Raw genomic sequence first — 21434 nt, 5'->3', positions numbered from 1 at the left:
ACCAATTAGCAAATTATACAGTTCAGCCCAAATAAAAACAGATAAATCTTGCAGATTCATCCTTTTATTATGGTGACAGTTTCTTCATGTTTTAACTTACACGAAGTTGAGACTTGTCTTACCATCTAAGCTTTATGAGAGAGAAAAGCTATAAACAAAATGCCTCTTCAATCAACCTTCAATTAAACATTCATCCTCTGACATCTCTCAACCTAACAGACTCAAAACAATTCCTGCGTTCTGCTGAAAAGAAAGAATCTCAGCCTTCCTATACGGCAAACTGCTTACTGCATGCACACATACCAGTATGATGCATTAGCTTTTAGAAGTATGACTTGCTCTTCCTGTATCTCTAATTAGTATGTAGAGAGTAAAGAAGGAGCAAAGGAGAATGCACATGTTAGATTTTACAGCTGTTGGAGAAAAAAGGTTAAATTGTAACATACTTTTTTGAAAACGCAAAATTTTGAAATGATAGCTAATGCTGAAAGACAGATCAAAAACTCTACAATGTGTAACTATAAGGTGTTACAGAAACAGTAAAAACAAGAGTCCAACTGGTTTTACAGAAATCACATTTCACAAATCCGTAAAACTAACCTACAGAGTGATAGAATGTAAACCCAAAAAATCTTATGCATAATTATACAAGAAAAGTGATTTTATGCAAACCTCTGTGCATTTTCCTCGTAATATATCTTTATGAGACATTTCAAAAAAATTTATATTGATATACGAAGAAAGATATACATATTTTTAAAGATGCAACATGGAAGCTAAGCCACCAGCAGCAAATATCAAAAGGGCATAATAAATCCTACTGAGATAATATACTCGTAATTCTCTTTGTATTTATCAAGTAAAGTAAGTAACAAATCAAAGGAAATTTAAAGCAGAACTAAAAATCAGCTGAGAATTTTAATGTACTGGTAAAAATCTCCATTAAAATAGCTACAATAATATTTTCTGAAGGTAAGATATGGCCTGAGTTAAAAAACTTTCTCCTAACTGGACAAGAGTCATGAAATCAATTGCAAAAACCACTGATAAATAAATTCTTTCCACCTCCTTTTCCTGGTAAGTGAAAAACAATGCCATACCTAGATCATGTCTTACCACTGCATTCCAAAGCACGAAAGAAAGAGGTCTACACGATATTGCTAAGCTACTAAGATGAGCTAATTAATTATGAAATTATTCAAAATGCATGTAAGACTATTCTACTATAGAGCTTGAAAAAACATTAAGCTGCAACATTTTCCACTTTAGCTGATAGGGTTACTTGCTATAGTTTCTATCAGCCAGATACAGTAATGGCTTGATATCAGCAACAAAACTATTTTTGACACTGTGTGACAGAAGTGCGTTTGATAAAAAAACACACTTCAGAATTGAAAATTATTTCAACATGATTAAAAATAATTCTTTGAAAATACTGGATTTAGAAGTTCAAAAGTATGGTATAGTAATTTTCAGAAGCAAAGAAAATACACTTTGCTGTTTGATAAGACATGCAAACAAGGTTAAATGAGTTCTCTCATTTACTTTCTTTGCAAAAAGGCCAGCAGATTAAAATTTGGAACAAGCAAGCATTTGCAAATACTAAAACAAATGTACATTTTACTATCTAACTATTTAACAAAATGCCAGTGCCACATTTCAACTGAAGTAAGATTTAGCTTAAAGAGACACTGTCAAATAACTCAGGTTGCAAATGCTTTGCACCTGGGAATGGACTGGAAATAAAGTTTAAAATAAGCACATACAGTCCTGAAGAACATATTACTTACTTTTTGTCAGTAGTCTGCTTTAATGCACCACCTCTCAAATTGCAGAGACAACACTCCTAAAAATAAAAACAGAGTAGAAAAAGTGAGTTTTAATGATGTTTTACAAATCAGTTCTATTCATCTGATCTTGAGGATAAAGCAAACTGCTAAAGCAATTAATTACTGGGTTACAAACTGCCCCTTACAAGCATAGCATTTCCTTACAGAGGAAGAAAAGGATACAGTAATAAAAAGAGAAACAACTCATACAACCAAAAGAAAAAAGGTATTTGAGTTATTACTTACAGATGAAGGGATAGAATCACTTTGAAATGTAATAAAAAAACCCAAACAAAATCAACACCAAAAAACAAAAAACCAAAAATCCCCAACACTTTTAATCAGTACTGCTGTAGAAAGGCTGGAAACTGCCACACATTTTACAAAGGTAAAACCAAGTACTATGGTACATAACGAGTTTAAGAGAAGTTACTGAGAAACTGACCCATAAGCTATTGATCTAGCTTAAATTTTCTTTTTCTTTTTCCTGCAGTATACCTCCACTGCTTTGATCTCCAGTACAACTCCATCTCTTTCAGGGCACTTGGCAAGGTGTTCAGCAGTCCCCACATAACATACTAAAAAACATGGCTTTTCCTACCTCTACTTAAAACTGAGCTTTTGAACAGATACACTCTTCTCGTCTTTCCAACCCCTCACTCCTCTCCTCTTCAGTCTCCTTCATTTCTTAATCTATTCTTTCCCTTTATTTCTCTTTTTTATCTCTTATCCCTTAAAAGGAGCTGATGAAAAAGTGTTTTGAACATAGCTATTCTTCTTCCCACCTGTTTTTCTAAAAGAATGAATGTACAAATAGAGTCAAGACATTATGTGACAGTACACCTATATGAGACCGGGTCTTTTGAATCCTACATTTAAGTTGCCCTTGCAGGACAAACAAGCAAATCAAACAAAACACAAACAAAGCAAAACCCCAAAAAACTTTCTGTTATACTACAGTCTGATCTTAAAAATAATGAAGACTACAAATGTCTGCAAGAATTTTATTTGAATGATATATTACATTTCCTATGAAAAACATCTTTCTTAACCATAGAAAAACACTTTCTGGTGACAATTGGATCCTCTTTACTATCCAAGCACAAAATTTTTGCTTTACCAAACAAAACTATGAAAAACAGGACATCCTCTTATGAAGCACCCTTTTAACTACTGAATATTATTGTAGAGTTTTAAAGAGAATTGAGGTTCATTATTCTATCCACAACAACCTCAGGATGGGACTTAATATCTTCCAGATCACATTTTCCTTTCTAGAAGTAAATATTGACTAATAAATCAGGGAACCCAAAGGCTCAAAACTACACCACTTTCAGTAAAGTTGTTTTTTTCTGTGGGCTTGCAATAGTAGCCAATTGGAAAAACAGCATATTGCAATAAAACACTGTTTTGGAGTGATCCCTGCACCCCTTCCAGGGACCAGGTCACCCCACATCTGACAGACCAGTTCTTCTCCTTGCCTGAAGACTTGTGCAGTGTGGTGGACATCAGCATCAACTCCAGCAGAGCCCAGCAGGCATCAGGAGCAGGCAGCAGGTGGTGGTACTGACACCTCATGCATGGGTACTTATCTGCCACTAGAGCAACTCCAAAAGCTCCTGCTTTCCCAGAGAGCTTCTCTCTGCCCACCATCTTTCTTTCCCTTTGTCTCCCAGATGGTGTGGTTGACTGACTGTGGGGTAGAAAGCTCATGCCATTCTCCCTGTGTCTTTCAAGCCACACAGGCATCCTGGAGGGCACCATCTTGTAAATGCTATTTCCACCACTTTGGGTCTCTTTTTGTTTCCCAGGGCTTCAGGAGATTAGTGATTTTGTATTTACTTTTTTTTTTTTTTGCTTGTTGCTGTTTTGCTTTTTAGTAAACTGTTATTTTTTCACTTACGTTTACTCGTATTCGTTCCTTATGGGTGGAAAGGGATTGGTAAGAGGAGGTACCTAATTTTAGAGTGTCCAGCTCTTTAAACTGTCTTAAGCCAAGACAGCAGTTCTGCAGAGCATGAACTTTCATGATTTATACATAGAGTATTATCTGCAGACTGGGGAAAAGAGCATAAATCTAACTCATCAGAAATCCGTGCAGGGCGAAACTTTCATTCTCTGCTTTCAAATGTGAAAGTTCAGGGGATTCCTCATAAATTCTTGCTAATCTGAGCACCTTCTTAACATTGGCCACAAAAATACTTTAACTCAGCTTTGCAAAACAGAGTGCATTTTCTCCTATTTTAAAAGCGTTGACATTCTTACGCCACTTAAAAATTTGTTACTTGACAAATGATGACATTTTTCTGCTTCTAATGGATATTTTTCACTTTTACAAAAAACTTTCATCAGGTCATCTGCTGTGGAACTCACTAATGTAGCCAGACTGAGAATCCAAGGCCCTAAAGAAATTTTACAAATAAATTTTACGAAGAAATTAAGCTAAAAGAGCACAGGAAGAGACAGGAGTCATATATTTACCTACCAACTACAAAGCTTTGACATTAGGTTAAACACAGAAAAGAAAAAAAAATAGAGGGAAAATTAAATGGAGGAGAGCAGCCCAAGCAAAAGAGAAAGTGGTTCTAAATATCCTCATTAGAAGCTTTAAAAAATTACCCTTATGCAGGACGTATAGGAACCAAATATTATGTCCTCTACAGAAACACCTGTATATATCTTTGGTGAGCAGAAAGTGTTGTTGGGTACTTGTTCACTGTCTGCTGGACACAAACTATAAACAATTAGATCCCTAAGAACTAGTCAAGTTCACCAGCGTTCATAACAAAACTGTGTGGGTAGGAATACAGGTTTAAAGCCCATTAAAACTATTTTTTTTATTATGTCTGCATTGCAATATATTTTCCTATATACAGGCAACATGGCTATTAGCTTAACTTGACTCAATATACTACAATTAATGAAACTCAGGGAACCTGACATTTACAGAGACTAATATTCATAATAAATGTATACATGCCATGGGTGGCAGTGAAATAACATGTGAACTAGTAACTACTGCCCATGTTATTATCCATGAAGACATAGACCTGCTGAGGTAGTCCAGCACTCCAAAAACACCTCTCCTATGAAGGCAGGCTGAGAGAGCTGTTCAGCCTGGAGAAAAGTAGAGAAGGCTTTGGGGAGACCTCATTGTGGCCTTAGAATACTTAAAGGGGGCTTATAAAAAAGATGGGGAATAACATTTTATACGAAGAAATGGTTTTAAATATAGACAAGACATAAGGAAAAGTTTTTGACAGTAAGGATAGTCAAACACCAGACCAGATTGCCCAGAGAGGCAGTGGATGTCCCATCCCTGGAAACATTCAAGGTCAGGTCATACAAGGCTCTGAGCAAACTGGTCTAATTGAAAATGTCCCTGCATATGGCAGGGAATTTGGACTAAATAACCTTTAAAGATCCCTTCCAACACAAACTCTTCTATGATTCTGTGGTTCTGTGTTCTCAAAAAGGAAGAGCATGTCTGTGCATCCCTGTCTACCTGCTGTCAGCCTATTATGTAAAAATCAGGAAAAGAATGTATTTCATTATAAAGCATCACCTTAGAAGGTATCCAATCTCTTATTCATTATTACTTTGCAAATCCTTTAAACAAGTAATTTTGTCATTTGTATTTGCATTAAATAATAATTTCACAAGCATATTATTGTATACATATCTAAATTAAATCTTGAACCATTTTAAATTGCTCATCTCCTTAAAAAATCTCCATAACATTCTAGAATTACAAGAAGGCATTTTTTCTTCCAGTACCTGTATAAAGTAAGATATCTCCATATAATTCACAAGTTTTATACAGTAACATTCCTTTTATCTTTCAGCTTTTTTGTGGAAATGATGTTTTTTTTCATAACAATGCATATCATATTCACTATTTCTGGACTAAATGTTTCCCCTTTTTCCCAAAACAAAAACATTTTTGCAACCAGCAACCCTAAACTCACTTCTCTGCTTCAATCACTTCAAGAAACTGGCAGAAAAACCTCAAGTCAGTGTGAATTAACCATGCTTCCTTTGGTACATCCATCCAAAAGATGGATCACCTTTTTTGGAAGGGTATGTCACTACTCAGGCAAAGCTGCATATTAATTTTTGTTGCATGGATAAATATTACGCAAAACCCAAGTCTGTTTACACTCATTTATATTTTAAAATGAATACAGTTGCTTATCTTTGGGTATTTTTTTAGTGTCTGCCAGAATTCACTCATATTCACAATAACGCTTACAAAAACCAGTTTTCACACTTCCATATTCCCATACCTACTTCATCAGCAAGAGCTGTCTCCATAGGAGACAGGAAGCCGTCTGACACAGCAAGGCAGTAGAATTCTGCAAAACCATAGCAGAGGAATATATATTAAGTCATCTAACAGTTATTTTTATTGAAAACTATTATTATATACCACACAATCCTGTTTCTTGTTAAACTGCTATTTCTTCTTTGCTAAGGCCCTGTAAATGACAATAGCATCTCCAAATAATTACATTTACTCAGTTAAATGAAAAAGAAATTCAAGCATATGTCAGTGGAAGACAGCGTAAGATAAAATACATATTTCTCTTAATAAATTGTGACTGACACATTTCCAAAAATTTCCTCTTAAAATGTAGTTTCTATAAGCATCATAATAATCTCTTGCATCCATGCCATTAGGGAGCTTTTCATTTAAACCAGCAAGCAGACACCCTGCTTAAGCCTTTTCCTTTTTACTTTATGCATGATAAACATCAAAAGCCGCATACTGTCCCTTTATTTTTTTGCCATTTTCCATCTATAGATCCTTATTTGGTTAAACACAATTTTTCCACCTAACTGACTTCATCTGCGGCCACGTTCTCCCTTCTGAAATGCAATGAAAAGAGATCTTCAGTCATGTCAGGGAAAATATGTTTCATTTTTATCCCACATCTGGGGAGATGTGCTTACACAGCCATGACTTATGTAGCACATGGACAATAATCTCCAAGATCTTTTCTCCAGCAGCAGCTGACATCACTGCTCCACAATCCTTTGTCTGTATTCTAGCTTCAGTATCTTAAAATTTTCTCTAATTATATCTTGTTTTCCAAGTTATCTCAGTAATTTATTAAGATCTTGTCTATTTCTGATTGGCCTTACTTCACAGGCCTCACTAAAAATAAGTCAAAAGTTTGTCTTCAGCTAACATCTTCTGCTACAGCTTCTGCAAAAGGAATAACCATGCAGGCTGGACAAGGCAGTAAAAGACAGTGTAATGTTTGACAGATGCGACTGGAAAAATGAGACTTGGAAAAGGGCATGGCTAGGTACTCCAATAAGAAGGTAGTTGCTATTGAAGGAAACTAGTAGCAGATTCAAAACAAAGAAACAAACAAAAAAACCCAGAAAGATTCTTCACACAGTACGTGTCTGTTTGCCAGATGTGGGTGCTAAAATTTTACACTAGTTGAGAAAGAATCTGCCTAAGTTCATGAAAAAGAAGTCCAACAAAGGTTACTTTCTACTAAGGAAATAGAAAGATACTGCCGTTGGCTAAGACAATTTCTTATTTCCACATCGTAGGAGATTGAGAAAGCATTAGGAATGCCTGCTCAAGACACATATTCTTAATCAGGTATTAATTTCTTGCTGTGAATGAGATAATAACAGACTAGAACAGACTTTAGTTTAATTCTTCTAGCACATCTGACTGCTCTACACAACCTCCAGTTTTAAACATTCATATGCAGAAACACTACCTAGATATTAAGGAAAATCCAAATGCTTGGCACTAAGCACTGAAATATATATTACATATCATATATATTTAATTTTCCCAATCTGTGATCCCAAAAAACAAACAAAAAAGGAAGCTTTACTAATATATTATTATTAATCACTTAATAAGCTATTATGGTAACTTCATTGTCACATCTTTATTTAGCAGTGATTTTACCTGAAGTAATATTTTCAAGTAGTTTCAATACATTTTGGCTAGTTATTTGAAGCATTACATTGGAAAGAACATTAAAGATCATCTAGGCCAACTCCCCGGCAATATGCAGGGACACCTTCCTAGGCCAGGTTGCTCAGAGCCCCATGCAACTGGCTTTGCACACTTCCAGGGATAGGGCATCCACCACTTTTCTGGCAAGCCTCAAGGTAAAGAACTTCTTCCTTAAATCTAGTCTAAACCTTACAACAATTTAGAGTCACTACTCCTTGATAATGTCTTAAGCACCAAGTAGGGCATTACCTATTCAGTAAGTAATGTATTTCCACCATTTTTTAATCAGCTCAAGTCAATTGACTTCAACTAGCATCTAAAAACTTAAGAAAAGTGGTTAGGAAAGGTTTTGGGTTTGGTTTTTTCCCTGAAATATTTCTAATAAGAGGTCAAAACAGTTTCAAGAGTCAACTGCTCCAAAGATGAGTCACAATAATGCCAATTTACTAGTCTCCTCTAAAAACAACTAATGAAAACAGGCATCTAATGTTCAACTCTGCTACAGCTAAGTCAAATAGATAAAAATTGTAGGGCTTTGGCCATTAAGTGTATTTTGTTTTCTTCAAGCCATTCTGGTTAGCTTTATAGATAGAAACCTTTGAACTGAAAATAGATATTCTTAGTCTTCCATCTCTTTTCTCCATTGCCTTGTAATACCCAAGGTCACACTCCTAGTACTATTAACACAGATGTGCATTTGGATATGGCATTGCTACATTTTATCCATCTCCTTTTCCCAGCTTATTCATAATTGTGTCTATATTTATCCTTGTGTAAAGAGAAATGGGTTGGTATTTGTCTTGAAAATGTTGTTTTCAGCAATGGTCCACTAATGAATATGCTAATTTTTCTACACCAAGGGAATAATTTTCACTTGGAAAATAGCTTTTGAAATTACTGAATTTCAATTCAAAGTCCACTACTGTATCCACTTTGAGCTATTACCTTCAGAGACAAACTTCTTTTTTTTAGTGACAAAATATTTGCAAATTATAATAAACTTCAGAAAAATTGATGTTTATCTAGTAAAAGATTCAGATTCAGTTTCCTGACAAGGAGCACCATTCTTAACAGAGTTGCTAGATGCTACCAGTGTAAGTCACAACCTTCATTTGTATTTTAAGTGATTAAAGTTCACACTGATTATGGAGGCTGAGTAATTCCTTGAAAGAGACACCAACCACAGGCTGGTATCTATTTAACATGTGGAAAGATCTTTGGCTGCAAGCCTAAAGTATGTTCTTGAAAATAGAAGGTGGTCGTGCTTCTTTTTATGGATGAACATTTTACTCTTGCAGTTGCATCAAGTCTGTTCAAGACATCCACCTTTGGGAATTTAAAGTTTACAAATCATCAGCTACTTAATTTCCACATTCTAGTAACCTAATCCTGCAAACATTCAGTCTGCCCTGCCCTTCACTTAGGGATAGCCAACAACTTCCTTGCAGTTGCAGCTCCCATAACATACCAGGGTAAAGCAACAGTATAAAGAGCAAGCAGTGTTTCACTACACTGTCCATAACATTATTAACTGTGATCCCTTACACAGCCAAGAGCAGGAGAGAGCTGGCTAGGGTAAGACTTCAAAATGATAGGGAAGGGGGGGTTGAGATGGAAAATGGGAATATGGAGACAATTCCACAACCAGAGAAGGAATGAGAACTGAGGCTGAGACTGAAATGAGAATCAAAATACTCATTCAGGTAACTGGAGTAAAAAAACTCGCACAACTTGACAGGGGTGGGTACTATGTGTCCTTTCTCCCTAGTATGTACATATGAGATAATACATGTCCATAAAGTAATAAATGGAGACTATTAGATCCCTGAAGTTGAAGTAATTTCTGTCATAGTGGTTATTAGTCACTCAGATCTAGAAAATCCTTATAGTAGAAAGAGCAACTGTTCCCATACAACTGAACAAGAAAGATTACACTTTCTCCTTTGAAGAGGAGTCAGAAGGAATGAGATTACCTTTCCCAAAACGTTAATAAATAAGCCATTAAAAATACCAAACTGATAATTCTTCCTGCAAAGTATAAAAAGACCGCAAAAATCACTTTTACACAAAGGAAAACACCTGGAGCAATTCCAAGAACAAATACGGGCTGGGTGGAGGAATAAAGGCCAGCCCTGGTGAGAAACAGCTGGGGCTGCTGGTTGACAGGAAGCTCAGTGTGAGCTGACTCACAACCTAGAAAGCCAGCCACACCTTGGCTTGCATCACAAATAGTGTGGTCAGCAGGCCAATGGAGGTGATTCTGACCCTCAAAGAGACCCCAAGAGCTGCATCCAGCTCTGGGACCACAACAAAGACCTGCTGAAGTGGGTCCACAGAAGGCCAAGAAAAAGATCAGGAGGCTGGAAGACCTCTCCTGTGGAGACAGGCTAAGAGAGTTGGAGTTGTTCAGCCTGAAGAAGAGAAAGCTTCAGGGAGACATTATAGCACCTTCCATGACCTAAAGGGGGCTACAAGAAGGATCATAAGACAAGACTTCAAACTGAAAGAGGGTAGGTCTAGGTTATATAAGAAATAAATTCTTCATCATGAGGGTGGTGGGACACTGGAATAGGTTGCTCAGAGAAGTCGCAGTTATTTCTGGAAATTCCAGACATTTTTGGAAATATTCAAGATTGGATGTGGCCCTGAGCAACCTGGTCTAGTGAAAGACCATGTCGTCCATGGTAAGGTGTTGAATTAAATTATCCATAAGGTCCCTTCCAACCTTTCTATGATTCTATGAACACTAAGAGTAAATGCTTAGCAAACAAAACAGGAATGATGGTGTACCTAACATATATTTATAAATGATAAAAAATATGTAGGCTTATTCCCATTATTGTAGGCAGCAAATATTAGATTTTAACCTGAGGACCTTCAGAAGCTGTACCTTTAAGAAAGCAGCAAAATACAAGCTGGCCAGGTCAAGATATCCTGCTACTGGCTTTTTATAGCATGTTTTTCCTCTCAATGACTTTGCAGCACTACCTCTAGAGACCAGATATGGTCTTTGAGGATAAATTAAGACTGGATTAATTTGAGAGAGGTTCTCGGGTCCAATTCCATCTCCAAGCAGGACCAGATTCAAACTACATCTGACTGAAATCATAATTCACTGTTATCAGCAACCCTGCAGGGAATCTCTTCCTTGTAGTATGAGAATACCCACATAGCTGGAGGCAACCAAAGCTTTTGACATGGGCATCAGTGGCAAAGGTTGATTTGGCAAACTCCCGGGAAGTAAATGAAAGGTCAAAATGAGCTTTGGGTTTGAGCCTTATGGCATTTATGTTAAAAACATATTTTCTGAGTTTAATGGTCTTCAGTTTGGCTTCTGTGACAGCATCAGAGAAACCTCATATTTACAAGCCTGTTAAAATATATTGTTTCAAAGGTTGAGTTTTGCAAGCAATAAATAACCTGTAACTAGTATAATACCAAAATCATAAGGAAATATAATGCTCCCCACATCTGAGTCCATACATGGACATCACCATTTAAAATTCTCACAATAAGTCCACTTTTTTGCAGAGAAGGTTTGCAAAAATCCAGATTTTTAAAAATAAAAAATAAATATTTTTAAACAATAATAATCAGGTCTTATTTTTCTGAAAACAAAATACCACAGAAATAGTCAGGGTTTTATTTTTCTATTATAGCCAGATTTTCCTGTCCAATAGTTTCTTTTATTAACAATATTCAAGTGCATCTAAACCTTGGTAGAAAAATCAGTCTGAAAATTAAGACACTGCATCACCAATTCACATGTATTGAGTTAATTTTGGCAGATAGCAGGCTCTGAAAACAGCAGTTTATAATGGAAATTATCACACCATATTAGCGAGAAGGGCACCACTACAAAAAGAATATTCAAAATTATTATTTTCACTGGAGTGGAATAGGGCAGTTAAAAAGAAACTAAAAATCCTTCAAATTACATAGAGGGCTACTCTAACCATAAATGCAAATAAACCCAAAGACTGATTATCCATAAGTAATATAAAAAGCATGAAAAAGCTCATCTATAGAAAAAGAAATTCTGCTAAGCTATTTCAACATAGGATCTGTTCTCAAAATCAGTGCCAGATAACCAGACGAGGTACTTAACAGTTTATGCAGTGCTGTGGAGAACAATGCAAGAATCACTTGTGAAAAGTCACGCAGCCTCCCTCTTAGTAGCCTTATGATCATTATCTACCTGATCATGAAGCAAGACATTAAAGTGTATTTACCTGTTTCCTGACTTGCTCTTCTTTCTATTTCTTTCCTGTCCCAAAACTTTTGTAGTCTAAATAACAAAGGTACTCCATGTTTATGCACTATAGCTATTGGGTGACCACATCTTTGCTCATTGTACAGTATGTTGCATTCTCTGTAATGCCAGTCATTATTCTTCCTGACTTCACTAACTTTTTCCAGCTGAAGCATTTAAGATTAATGAGGCATTCGTTCTCAATCAAGGCACTTTATATGAATTCAGTTACACTTTCAGGATCCATGTAGATGACTTATTAAATTTTTTTTAATATTGTTTTGGGAGATTGATTTATGGCCATTTTTGCCCATTAGCATAGACCATTCTGTATCACTCTTCTCTTTTGTCAATAACTGTTATCAGGACCTACTGCCTAGTAGAATATAAAGATGTATTATCTATCATGAATGCAGATATATCCTAGAGGGTGAAAATTTGACATAAATTATTGTAAAGCATACTTCTTCAGCTACTTAAAATGCTGAATCTGCAAGTAAAACAATATGCTTCTGAATCTCAAAATCGGTTTCCTCTGATAATATAAACTGGAATAGCTATCAAGGAAAAATCTGGCTCTGCCAATCTAAATCCATATAGGTAGTTTTCTATTTCTGTATTTTAATAACACTCATAGTTGGGATCCACACATAATAAAGTTTTATTTAGCTATTAAGAGAACTCTCATTCCTACAGTGTTCTCATGCTTCCTTGCTTTGCAAGGTCACAGTGACATACAGAAGCCTAAAAGAGATCAAACTTTCCATGAAGTTAACGTAACTGCTGTGATTTTAAGAAAGTATCATTAAACAGAATTTAAAACAATTTTTGTAAGCAGAGGAATGAGAAGGATTTTTTTTCTCCTAAGAAATGAACTCTGAAACAAGGTTGTACCACTGTTTCTTAGCTTCCATTATATTCTTCATTACACAAAACTTTCTTTCTCATTGTTTTCCAATCAACCTTCTCTTCAGGATTTAATGCCTTAGCCAGAAGGGAACTTCTCAGATGGGTCATCTTCAACTTAATCTCCTTCCCCTATGAATCAATATGAAGCGTAGGGAAAACAATTTGAAACATCCAGGAAGCTGGATTTTCAAGGAGTCAGTATTTCTTAATAACTAAATCTTCCCATACTGTGCACTCTTCTGAGATAAAAAAAGTAAATTCTGGAAGGCATGTGTATATGTAATTCCCACAGAGAGCCAAATCTTTTTCAGATCTTCTGCAGCAGATGCAGCTTTTTAGCAATGATTATCCAGAACAAAAATTTAGATGAATGTGATTTTTCATTTAATACATGTAGAAACTTGGAAGTCTCAACTGTGTCAGCTGGAATGTAGAATACACTCACACTATATTCCCTACAGTAAAAAAAAGGTTGTGCAAATAAGGAGTTTTCTTTCATTTCATCTCCCTCTCCAGAGAGACTCATGGTACTACACAGCAAGTTAAAATACAATTAAAATAATACATGTAAAACAACAGGTATAGAAGACACATTTTGTGTTTAGTTTTGGTCAAAAAAGGTGTAGCCACGCTAGAGAGGTCCAGAGAAGGGCCATATAGATAACCAAAGGACTGGGAAGTCGTTTGTTCAGCCGCGAGTAAAGGCTTAGGGGAGACTTGATCAGGTTCCAGCATTTAAAGGGTGGCTACGAAGAAGACGGAGATTCCCTTTCTTACAAGGAGTCACATGGAAAATATGAGGCATAATGGATACAAGTTATTCCTGGAGACAATCTGATTAGACACAAGTGGAAAATATTTCACAGCAAAACCTATTGCAATAACCTCCCAAGAGAACTGGTGCATTTCCCTATGTTGGACACTTGAAATTCATCTGAGCAGGGTGCTAGGCCATCTTGTCTAGACTGTGATTTTGCCAAGAGGCGTTGGACCAGATGATTCTTGAGGTCTCCTTCCAACCTGGTATTCTATGATTATAAGAAAAAATTTCAAAATTGATTCAGAAAATAAATATCTGCATTTAATTCAAAAGAAGCATAAAACTAGGTTGCAGATTGGTAGGACTAACTTGAATTGCTGATTTTCAAAAGGGAAGGTAGTACTTTGGGATAGCAGTATATTTAATTAACTTGTCATTTTTAATGTACAGAAGATTGGTTAAAAGAGAACCATATTATCTTAAGTATAATTCTAGGATTAGATAAAAGTATTGTACTATTTTGAAATGAGAGCTGTTAGGATAATCTAAGGTTATCATCCAAACTCTGAAGGGACAGAAACATTATCCTAAAATGACAAATAGGATGAAACACATATCAGCAATTATTATCATGCTGATGTTAGGATTGAAGTTCCACACAAGCAAAAATATACTAGCATATTTAAGTTCAACACCAAACTAATAAAGTTTTCCCCAAAGACAACTACAGTCATGTTGTTTGCAATGAATAATACTATCCAAGCAAGCAACGGAAAACTATAGAAAAAATAAAATTCAGTGTCTATTTTATCATTCTGCCTCAAGGTACAATCAAGTCTTCTTCAACTATTACTGAAAAATGTTTCCATGACATGTTTTCAAAAATCTTAAAGTAGCTTCTATAAAATCTCTATATGTCCTAGCCCTGTCATACACTAGTTTTAGACATAAAAATTAATTAAAAATCCTGGTATTAATATTAACTTCTGCTGATGCAGCTTAAAGTCTCTAGAAGTCAGCTTGTCCCTAAAAGACAAGACAGAGATTCCCTTTCTTAGAAGGAGTCATGTGCAAAATACGAAGAGTAATGGGTACAAGTTATTCCTGGAGACAATCTGATTAGACAGAAGAGGAAAAAATTCCAGAACAGCATTTGCTTATGTTACTCTTAATTATACACACATAATTTTACATTACAGAATGTGACTACTTTTCCCTTTCTGCCTTCCCCTCACTATACAAAGAAAATTTAACTTTTCAATCCTCGCTTGTGGAATGGTTGAAATCTATCAGGAATTATTAAGAAAAATTTGGTTTCTTGCAATTTCAGTTGCAACTCTTGTATCTTCCATCGTGGTATTTTGAACATTTTATGTCTACTGTTACAGTTCTTCAGCTGGACTCTTACCAAAGCTGAAAAGAGCAGTCAGATTGTTCCATTGATTTTTTTCCAGGCTTTGCTTCTAGTACAAAGCTTAAGCATACTCATGTCATGTTTCAGATTCTATAGAACTGATGACATGTTCACTTTGTGACCAGAGTGGTCACAACTGGAGCTGGCAACAGGAACTACTGCTTAGGTAGAGTCTGCCATATTATGTGTGCATAGCTGACAATTTGTAAGTAATCTCCCTATCTCTGCTGAACTTCATATGATTTATTTTTCAATAAAGTTTAACACTTTGGTAGCATCACATTACATAAACTCCCCCAGTTCCTGTGCAATCATCTTAAACTGCTTAAAGTAGACCAGTTTAGATTTCCATATATGTGCCATAATGACATGAAAAGTAATCAGCAAATGATGCTCAGAAATTTATTCTCTTAAAGCCATTAAGAGTCCTATGAGAACGACAGTTGCTGGTCTGAGATATTAAGGTTGAGAGTAAATCCATATTGCTATGTGTTTGGTAAATATTATTTTCATCATCTCTCTTCTGCCACTGCCAATATCAGAATTTAAAATACCATCAAAAGCATCTGAAAGTTAGGATGCATGAAATCTTTTACTTATTTCTTACTCCCATGATCTGCCACAGCAAAAAAATCCATGGCCTGTACTTCAATAGACGCCTCTTAGTATTCCGTCCTTGTCTAGGTTTTTGGAAATTGATAGATCAGCGCTTGTTCAATATTTTTCTTGTTATTTGAGACAGGTTGACTGCCATCCACTTCCTCGCATCACCCATTCTGTACCTTTTTAAAAAACAACAACATATTTTCCAGGCTGATGTCACTTCACCTAAGCTCTGCAAACTCTTGTAATCACTAATAGCTCTGAGATTGCTATCAGTGCAAGATCGGCATGTCAAAACTTTTGAAAGACCATCTTATAAAAGAAGTGACTTTGTTATCATTCATGTGTTTGTATTTAACAAAGCATTATTCACTTCCCTGAAACAGGATTTCTGTTATTTATCTTGGGTAGCAGATGAGTACTACCTCTTGCTCCTACATCTTGCAGGTGAAAAAGAATATGCGAATAGCATATAGTAACAAAGTGAATGTGGTAGCATGTGAATGACATGTAGTAACAAAGACTAAAAGACAGCAGACAAAAGGACAAGTTTGTAAGTAAACATATTACTAGTCTATAGTTCTATTCAATCTTCAATATTTGATTAAAATTTTCCAACCTAATGATGACTTAAGGCATTAAGATGGAACTTTATTCCACAAGCATTTCTGAATGAAGGACTCTCTTGGGCACAAATTAATTTCATTCAGGTTACCAAAACAGAGCTACAGAAAGATGATTTTGTAGCTTTAACAATTCAACTGTACCATAATCAGTACACACAAAAAATTACAGCAATTCAGTTAAATATATGGACAGGTAAAGCTTACGTTAAAAAACTGTCCCAATGTCAAATAACAGAATTGTCCGGTCTTTACACGGTGAAAATGGTGCTCTCTTTCAGTCCTATTATCTTATTGTTAGCTAACTTATAAAGTGCCGAAATACACTGGGCCTTCTCTACAGTTTCTAGAGTGCGCTTGTGGACATCTAAACTGGTCTACTTTAAGCAGTTTAAGATGATTGCACAGGAACTGGGGGAGTTTATGTAATGTGATGCTACCAAAGTGTTAAACTTTATTGAAAAATAAATCATATGAAGTTCAGCAGAGATAGGGAGATTACTTACAAATTGTCAGCTATGCACACATAATATGGCAGACTCTACCTAAGCAGTAGTTCCTGTTGCCAGCTCCAGTTGTGACCACTCCGGTCACGAAGTGAACATGAGTTCTAAAACCTCATCACATAAAAATTTCATTCAGCTAACTCCCATATGGTCTTGATATATCTTTCACTACTTCATCTCATCTCCTGAAAGAATTTGGCTAAAAAGTACTTTCTCTTAAATTCAAATTTTCCTTATTATCAGAAACTTACAGGCATCATATGAGAATAACTCCAAACTTGTTTAGTAAAATGTGAATAATTCTTCTCAAATTAATGTTTTTCACAGGTGTTAGTATAAATGATTCATCAGACACTTCACTGTTGTTCTTATCATTCACTTACTGCTGCCATCTAAATGACCATTTCAAGATTATTTGTAACCTTAAAACCTCAGAACAATTTTAGAATCCTTTCTCCAACACATAACTAAGAAATTTTAAGACCGGACTTTGTTTCATAATTTTTTCAGTGAGTTTTTAAAAATGTACCAGAGTCGAAAGACACTCCAATTTCCACTCAAATGTGTTATTTTGTTATTTTCATATTGTAGTTAATATCAGGTCCCAAGGCAACACCTTAAATTTTTCAGTGTCTTTAACAAGAACTATGTGATTTAGTATTTCATGAATAAGGATGTGCTCCTTAGAACTTTCCTACTTCCACATCATAGCTGTAATTTCCCTGAAAGAAATTAAAATTTTTCAATTTTTGATAGAGTAGCAGGGTTTTCTAACCCTGTTTGTTTAACTGATAATTAAATTCAGAGTTCATAACAACAGACTTACACTTTTCCCCTTGATACTCCTCTGAATCTAGAACAATAGTCACAAAAGTATTTCAGAAGATCCTCAAATTCATAACTGTCTGAAAAGGAAGCTGTAATAGGGTATTCCAGTAACCAATGAAACATTTTCTCTCCTTTACATGCATTTTAATTTTCAGTTTTGCTCAAACACTATCATTTTTCACAAAACTATATCCTGTTAGCCACTTGTTTTCAGGAGTCTGTGAAACTACTCCAAGTTTGTGTATCAAAATGGCATTACATTTTGCACTGAAATATTATCGCATTTTACAAATAGTTTTTCCCTAGCAAGCACGATCAGAAAAAGTATGCAGGCTACATACCACACGAAATAATGCACATGCTACCTTTTTTTGGTCCCTTAATCTCTAGTGTGTTAGATAGCTAAACAACTTACAGCTGTCCAGGCTTCTTTTCTGCATCGAGAACACAACCACTCATTATGGATTTCATGAGAAGAAACACCATAGCAACCTAGAATAAGAGAGCTAGATTGATTATTATATTCTGCCTTTTTAACAATGATGTAATACAATTCCATAATACATAAACCTTAATAAAAATCTCCGCTGTCATGTGACAAAGGAGATTTTTACTATTTAGGCTTACTGCTAATGTCATCGTCTATAAAATATATCTTCCCTATCCTAAATAAAAAGAACCCACAAAAACCCCCATAAGAAAACCAAAACAAACATCCAGCAAATGAAACTGAAAAACAAAAACTACAAGCAGCCAAAAAAAACCAAAATTACAATGAATTTCTTATTTTTATCATTGCAATATCATATCACCAACTCTCCCTAAAGTAAAATTTTGACTTAATGTACTGACATTTATTCTGGGCAAATATACCATATTTCGAAGTATCTCGCGGACTTCTTAGACTTAACTATTACAGTTCTACGGTCTTTAGGAGACACTGCAGAAAAATCCATGCATTCATCAGTTACTCTTGCAATAAAAAAGAATGCTAAATGAAGGAAAATACTGCATCCCCAAATTTAACAGCAATATTCACAAGTCTTCCAGGAGAATTTTACCCTGACTACTTAATAAGGACACAATAGCATTGCACAATGATTTACAATAGAGAAGCAAAAGAGTAATTAAATCACTAGAATAGAAAAAAGAATCAGAAGCTTGTGATCATTGAAAGTTTACACAACAGTTAATTCTTCAATATTTTCACAGCAAATGTACGTTACAGAAAATGTAATGCAGTTTTCAAATAAAATTAGCCAGTGATTGAAGCATTACAAATGGAAACGTTCTTCAAGCACTTTTAAAGACATGCTAGAAGCCTAGCTAACTATTATTTATCAATAAAGTAAAATTTTAAATTACATTTCTGGCAACAGAACAATTAGATTATTTACTTGCATGAACTCGTACGCAACACTTTGCACATGAAATCAGAAGACTTGTCCCATCTTCTTCAACAAACGCATTTGATGGATAGTTTTCCGTGTTTTCTTCACTATAAATAAAACACATCTCTGGAATAAGAGGTTTAGTCTTCACATTTTCTGCCATCAATGTTTCTGCTGAGTTTGCTTCACTGAAAGTAGCACTTTCTTCATCTTGATTGTCTGGCTGGAAAATAAACAAAATCTATATTAAAGTGAAAGAAATGAGAGTCCTACTCTTCCTTGCGACAATGATGAAACTATTCCACCCCTCCCAACTTTCGTAAGAAGTTTAAGTTTCATGAGAAAATTAACTGCTTCTAAGTATTTATCACAGTCATCCTACCTTCATTGTTCCAAATAACTGTGACATCTGGAATTGCACTCAGCCTGCAAACCAGTGTTATTGCAGGGTGTTCAGCAGTACTGTACCTCTTGGGCCATTTAACTTAGTCCAGCGCAATAATGGCTTTTTTCCTGGTTCCCACACTGAGGAAACTCCAGTTTAGCACCTTCCAAATTAGCAACATAGTACTACAACACCATTTTTACTTGCCAATTGACACAGTAATCCCACAAGACAGTGTCAAACAGAGCTCTGCATTAGATGGTTTCTGAGGGAATATTTTACCTGAGAAGGCCTAAGTACTGTGAAAACACTTATTTCCTCAACACTGAACGAAGGCAGCATAAAAGACGCTCTGATAAAAAGTACTTGGAGACGGACATATAAGGAAAGAGCTAGAAGATGCAAACCTACCTGGGTTCAGCACACCAAAAAGTGTAATTTCAAGGGAAAATACACACACACGCACTAAGACAAACCCTGCATAAATTGTAGTAGGAGGCATACAGTGTCTGCAGCCAAGGATAGATGCAGGTGAACAAAGTATCAGTTCTAACTTAAATAACTGTGAGTTTGTTTACTCTCTTAAAAATGCTTAAGTTTATCTTTTTTATAATTTCTTGGAAATTAATTAGCCAGGCAGCTATTTCACACATCATCCAGAGTTGAAGCTGTGAGAACCTTGCTTACCCTACTGTATGGCACGAGAAGAGTGCAAACGGCACAGTGAGGTTCCTTTTTTGCACAAGCTGCATTGTATTCTTTTTCAGCATAGAAATTGGGTGGTCTTGTCTGCCACAGGTAGACCAAAGGCTTGGCCCATGCCTCTGACTCTTGAACTTGCTCTTCAATTAAGGGAGTTTCAGGCAGTTCTAAAAGAAAGAAAACAATGGCTATATTAGAGTCATGGAATGAAGATAAACAACAATGAATCTGTCATGTGTGCTAACCAAGATCAAACAATCTTACAACAAGTTCTGTGCAAGCATGGATGTAAAAGTCTAAAAGAATGTTGTGTAAGGAGAAACTCACAATTAAGTGCTCTGACAAGCACCGACTCTCTCTGTCAAGAGCTGACTGCTCCATGTAAACCATAAACAGCCCTACAATTTACAATCTGTATTCATATCAACAACATTATGTCTCACTCTCCCACTGTCTCTTTAATGCCTCCAAACACTATCCCCTCTCCCTCCATGTACACAGCCCTAAATTACTTGTGGGTGGAACATATTGAATCCCAGCAGCAGTGCCAGACAAATCACTCTACTCGCAGGATGGCACTTCACAAACTCTTCATGGATGGTGACACTCATTTTCCCAACAGGAAAAAAGGGCAAACATTATAGCCAGGGAGTAATGGGGAACAATCATATCTACGAAGTAGATGCATGGAGTAGAAGCATGCTGGATGATATGGACAGTGCCTATTAAATCTTTCATAACCAATTAGAAGGCATGTAGGTGTCTGTCGTGGGTTTACAGGAAGGAGGTTTTCTGGGAATGGAGTGGCCAGAGGCCAACAGGTGTTCAGATTTTAAATTGACGCCAGGCTTGGCGCCACTGAGGGTGGATGCGCCTCTGAGAACACAGGGGTTAGAAGCAGAGCACTCCCTTGGGCTCTCTCTTTGATTTCCGGCCAGCAAAGAGCCAAGGCCTCCCCTGCCCGGCTTCGAGCTGGGCGGGGGAGAGAAAACCTGCAGCCCGGCAGAGGTAGGCCTGACCCCTCAGGATGGAAGGGTGGTGGTGGCACAAGGAGGTGTTGGGCAGCCCCCCCCCAGGAAAGACAGAGGGAGAGAAGCCCCGAGAAGATTTGGGGCAGCGCCCCCCCCCGCCCCCAGCTAGAAGATATGAGAGAGAGAAAGCTGGTACGAGCCTCTGGCCTTGAAGTGATATCGGCTGGGGAGAAGAGGGGGGAGGGGGTAGTGGAGCAGGGGAGGGGCAA

The 21434-nt window shown here is 36.3% G+C and overlaps 1 protein-coding gene across 2 annotated transcripts in view; it reads right to left on the bottom strand.

The window, feature by feature from the left end:
- KDM4C (lysine demethylase 4C) overlaps positions 1-21434 on the bottom strand; it is a 237097-nt gene that overhangs the window by 79265 nt on the left and 136398 nt on the right. For both annotated transcript variants that reach the window (XM_005425583.1, XM_031060774.1), the window contains exons 12-15: positions 20180-20361; positions 19114-19330; positions 18132-18208; positions 1791-1846 (exon numbers count right to left, since the gene is read on the bottom strand). In XM_005425583.1, the coding sequence (XP_005425640.1) occupies positions 1791-1846; positions 18132-18208; positions 19114-19330; positions 20180-20361 (532 nt within the window). The remainder of the gene's footprint in view (positions 1-1790; positions 1847-18131; positions 18209-19113; positions 19331-20179; positions 20362-21434) is intronic.

Source organism: Geospiza fortis, unplaced genomic scaffold (assembly GCF_000277835.1).
Source record: "Geospiza fortis unplaced genomic scaffold, GeoFor_1.0 scaffold491, whole genome shotgun sequence".
Classification (NCBI taxonomy): Eukaryota; Metazoa; Chordata; class Aves; order Passeriformes; family Thraupidae; genus Geospiza; species Geospiza fortis.
The sequence above is the reverse complement of the archived record's forward strand: the minus strand, read 5'-3'. Positions and strand labels throughout refer to the sequence as shown.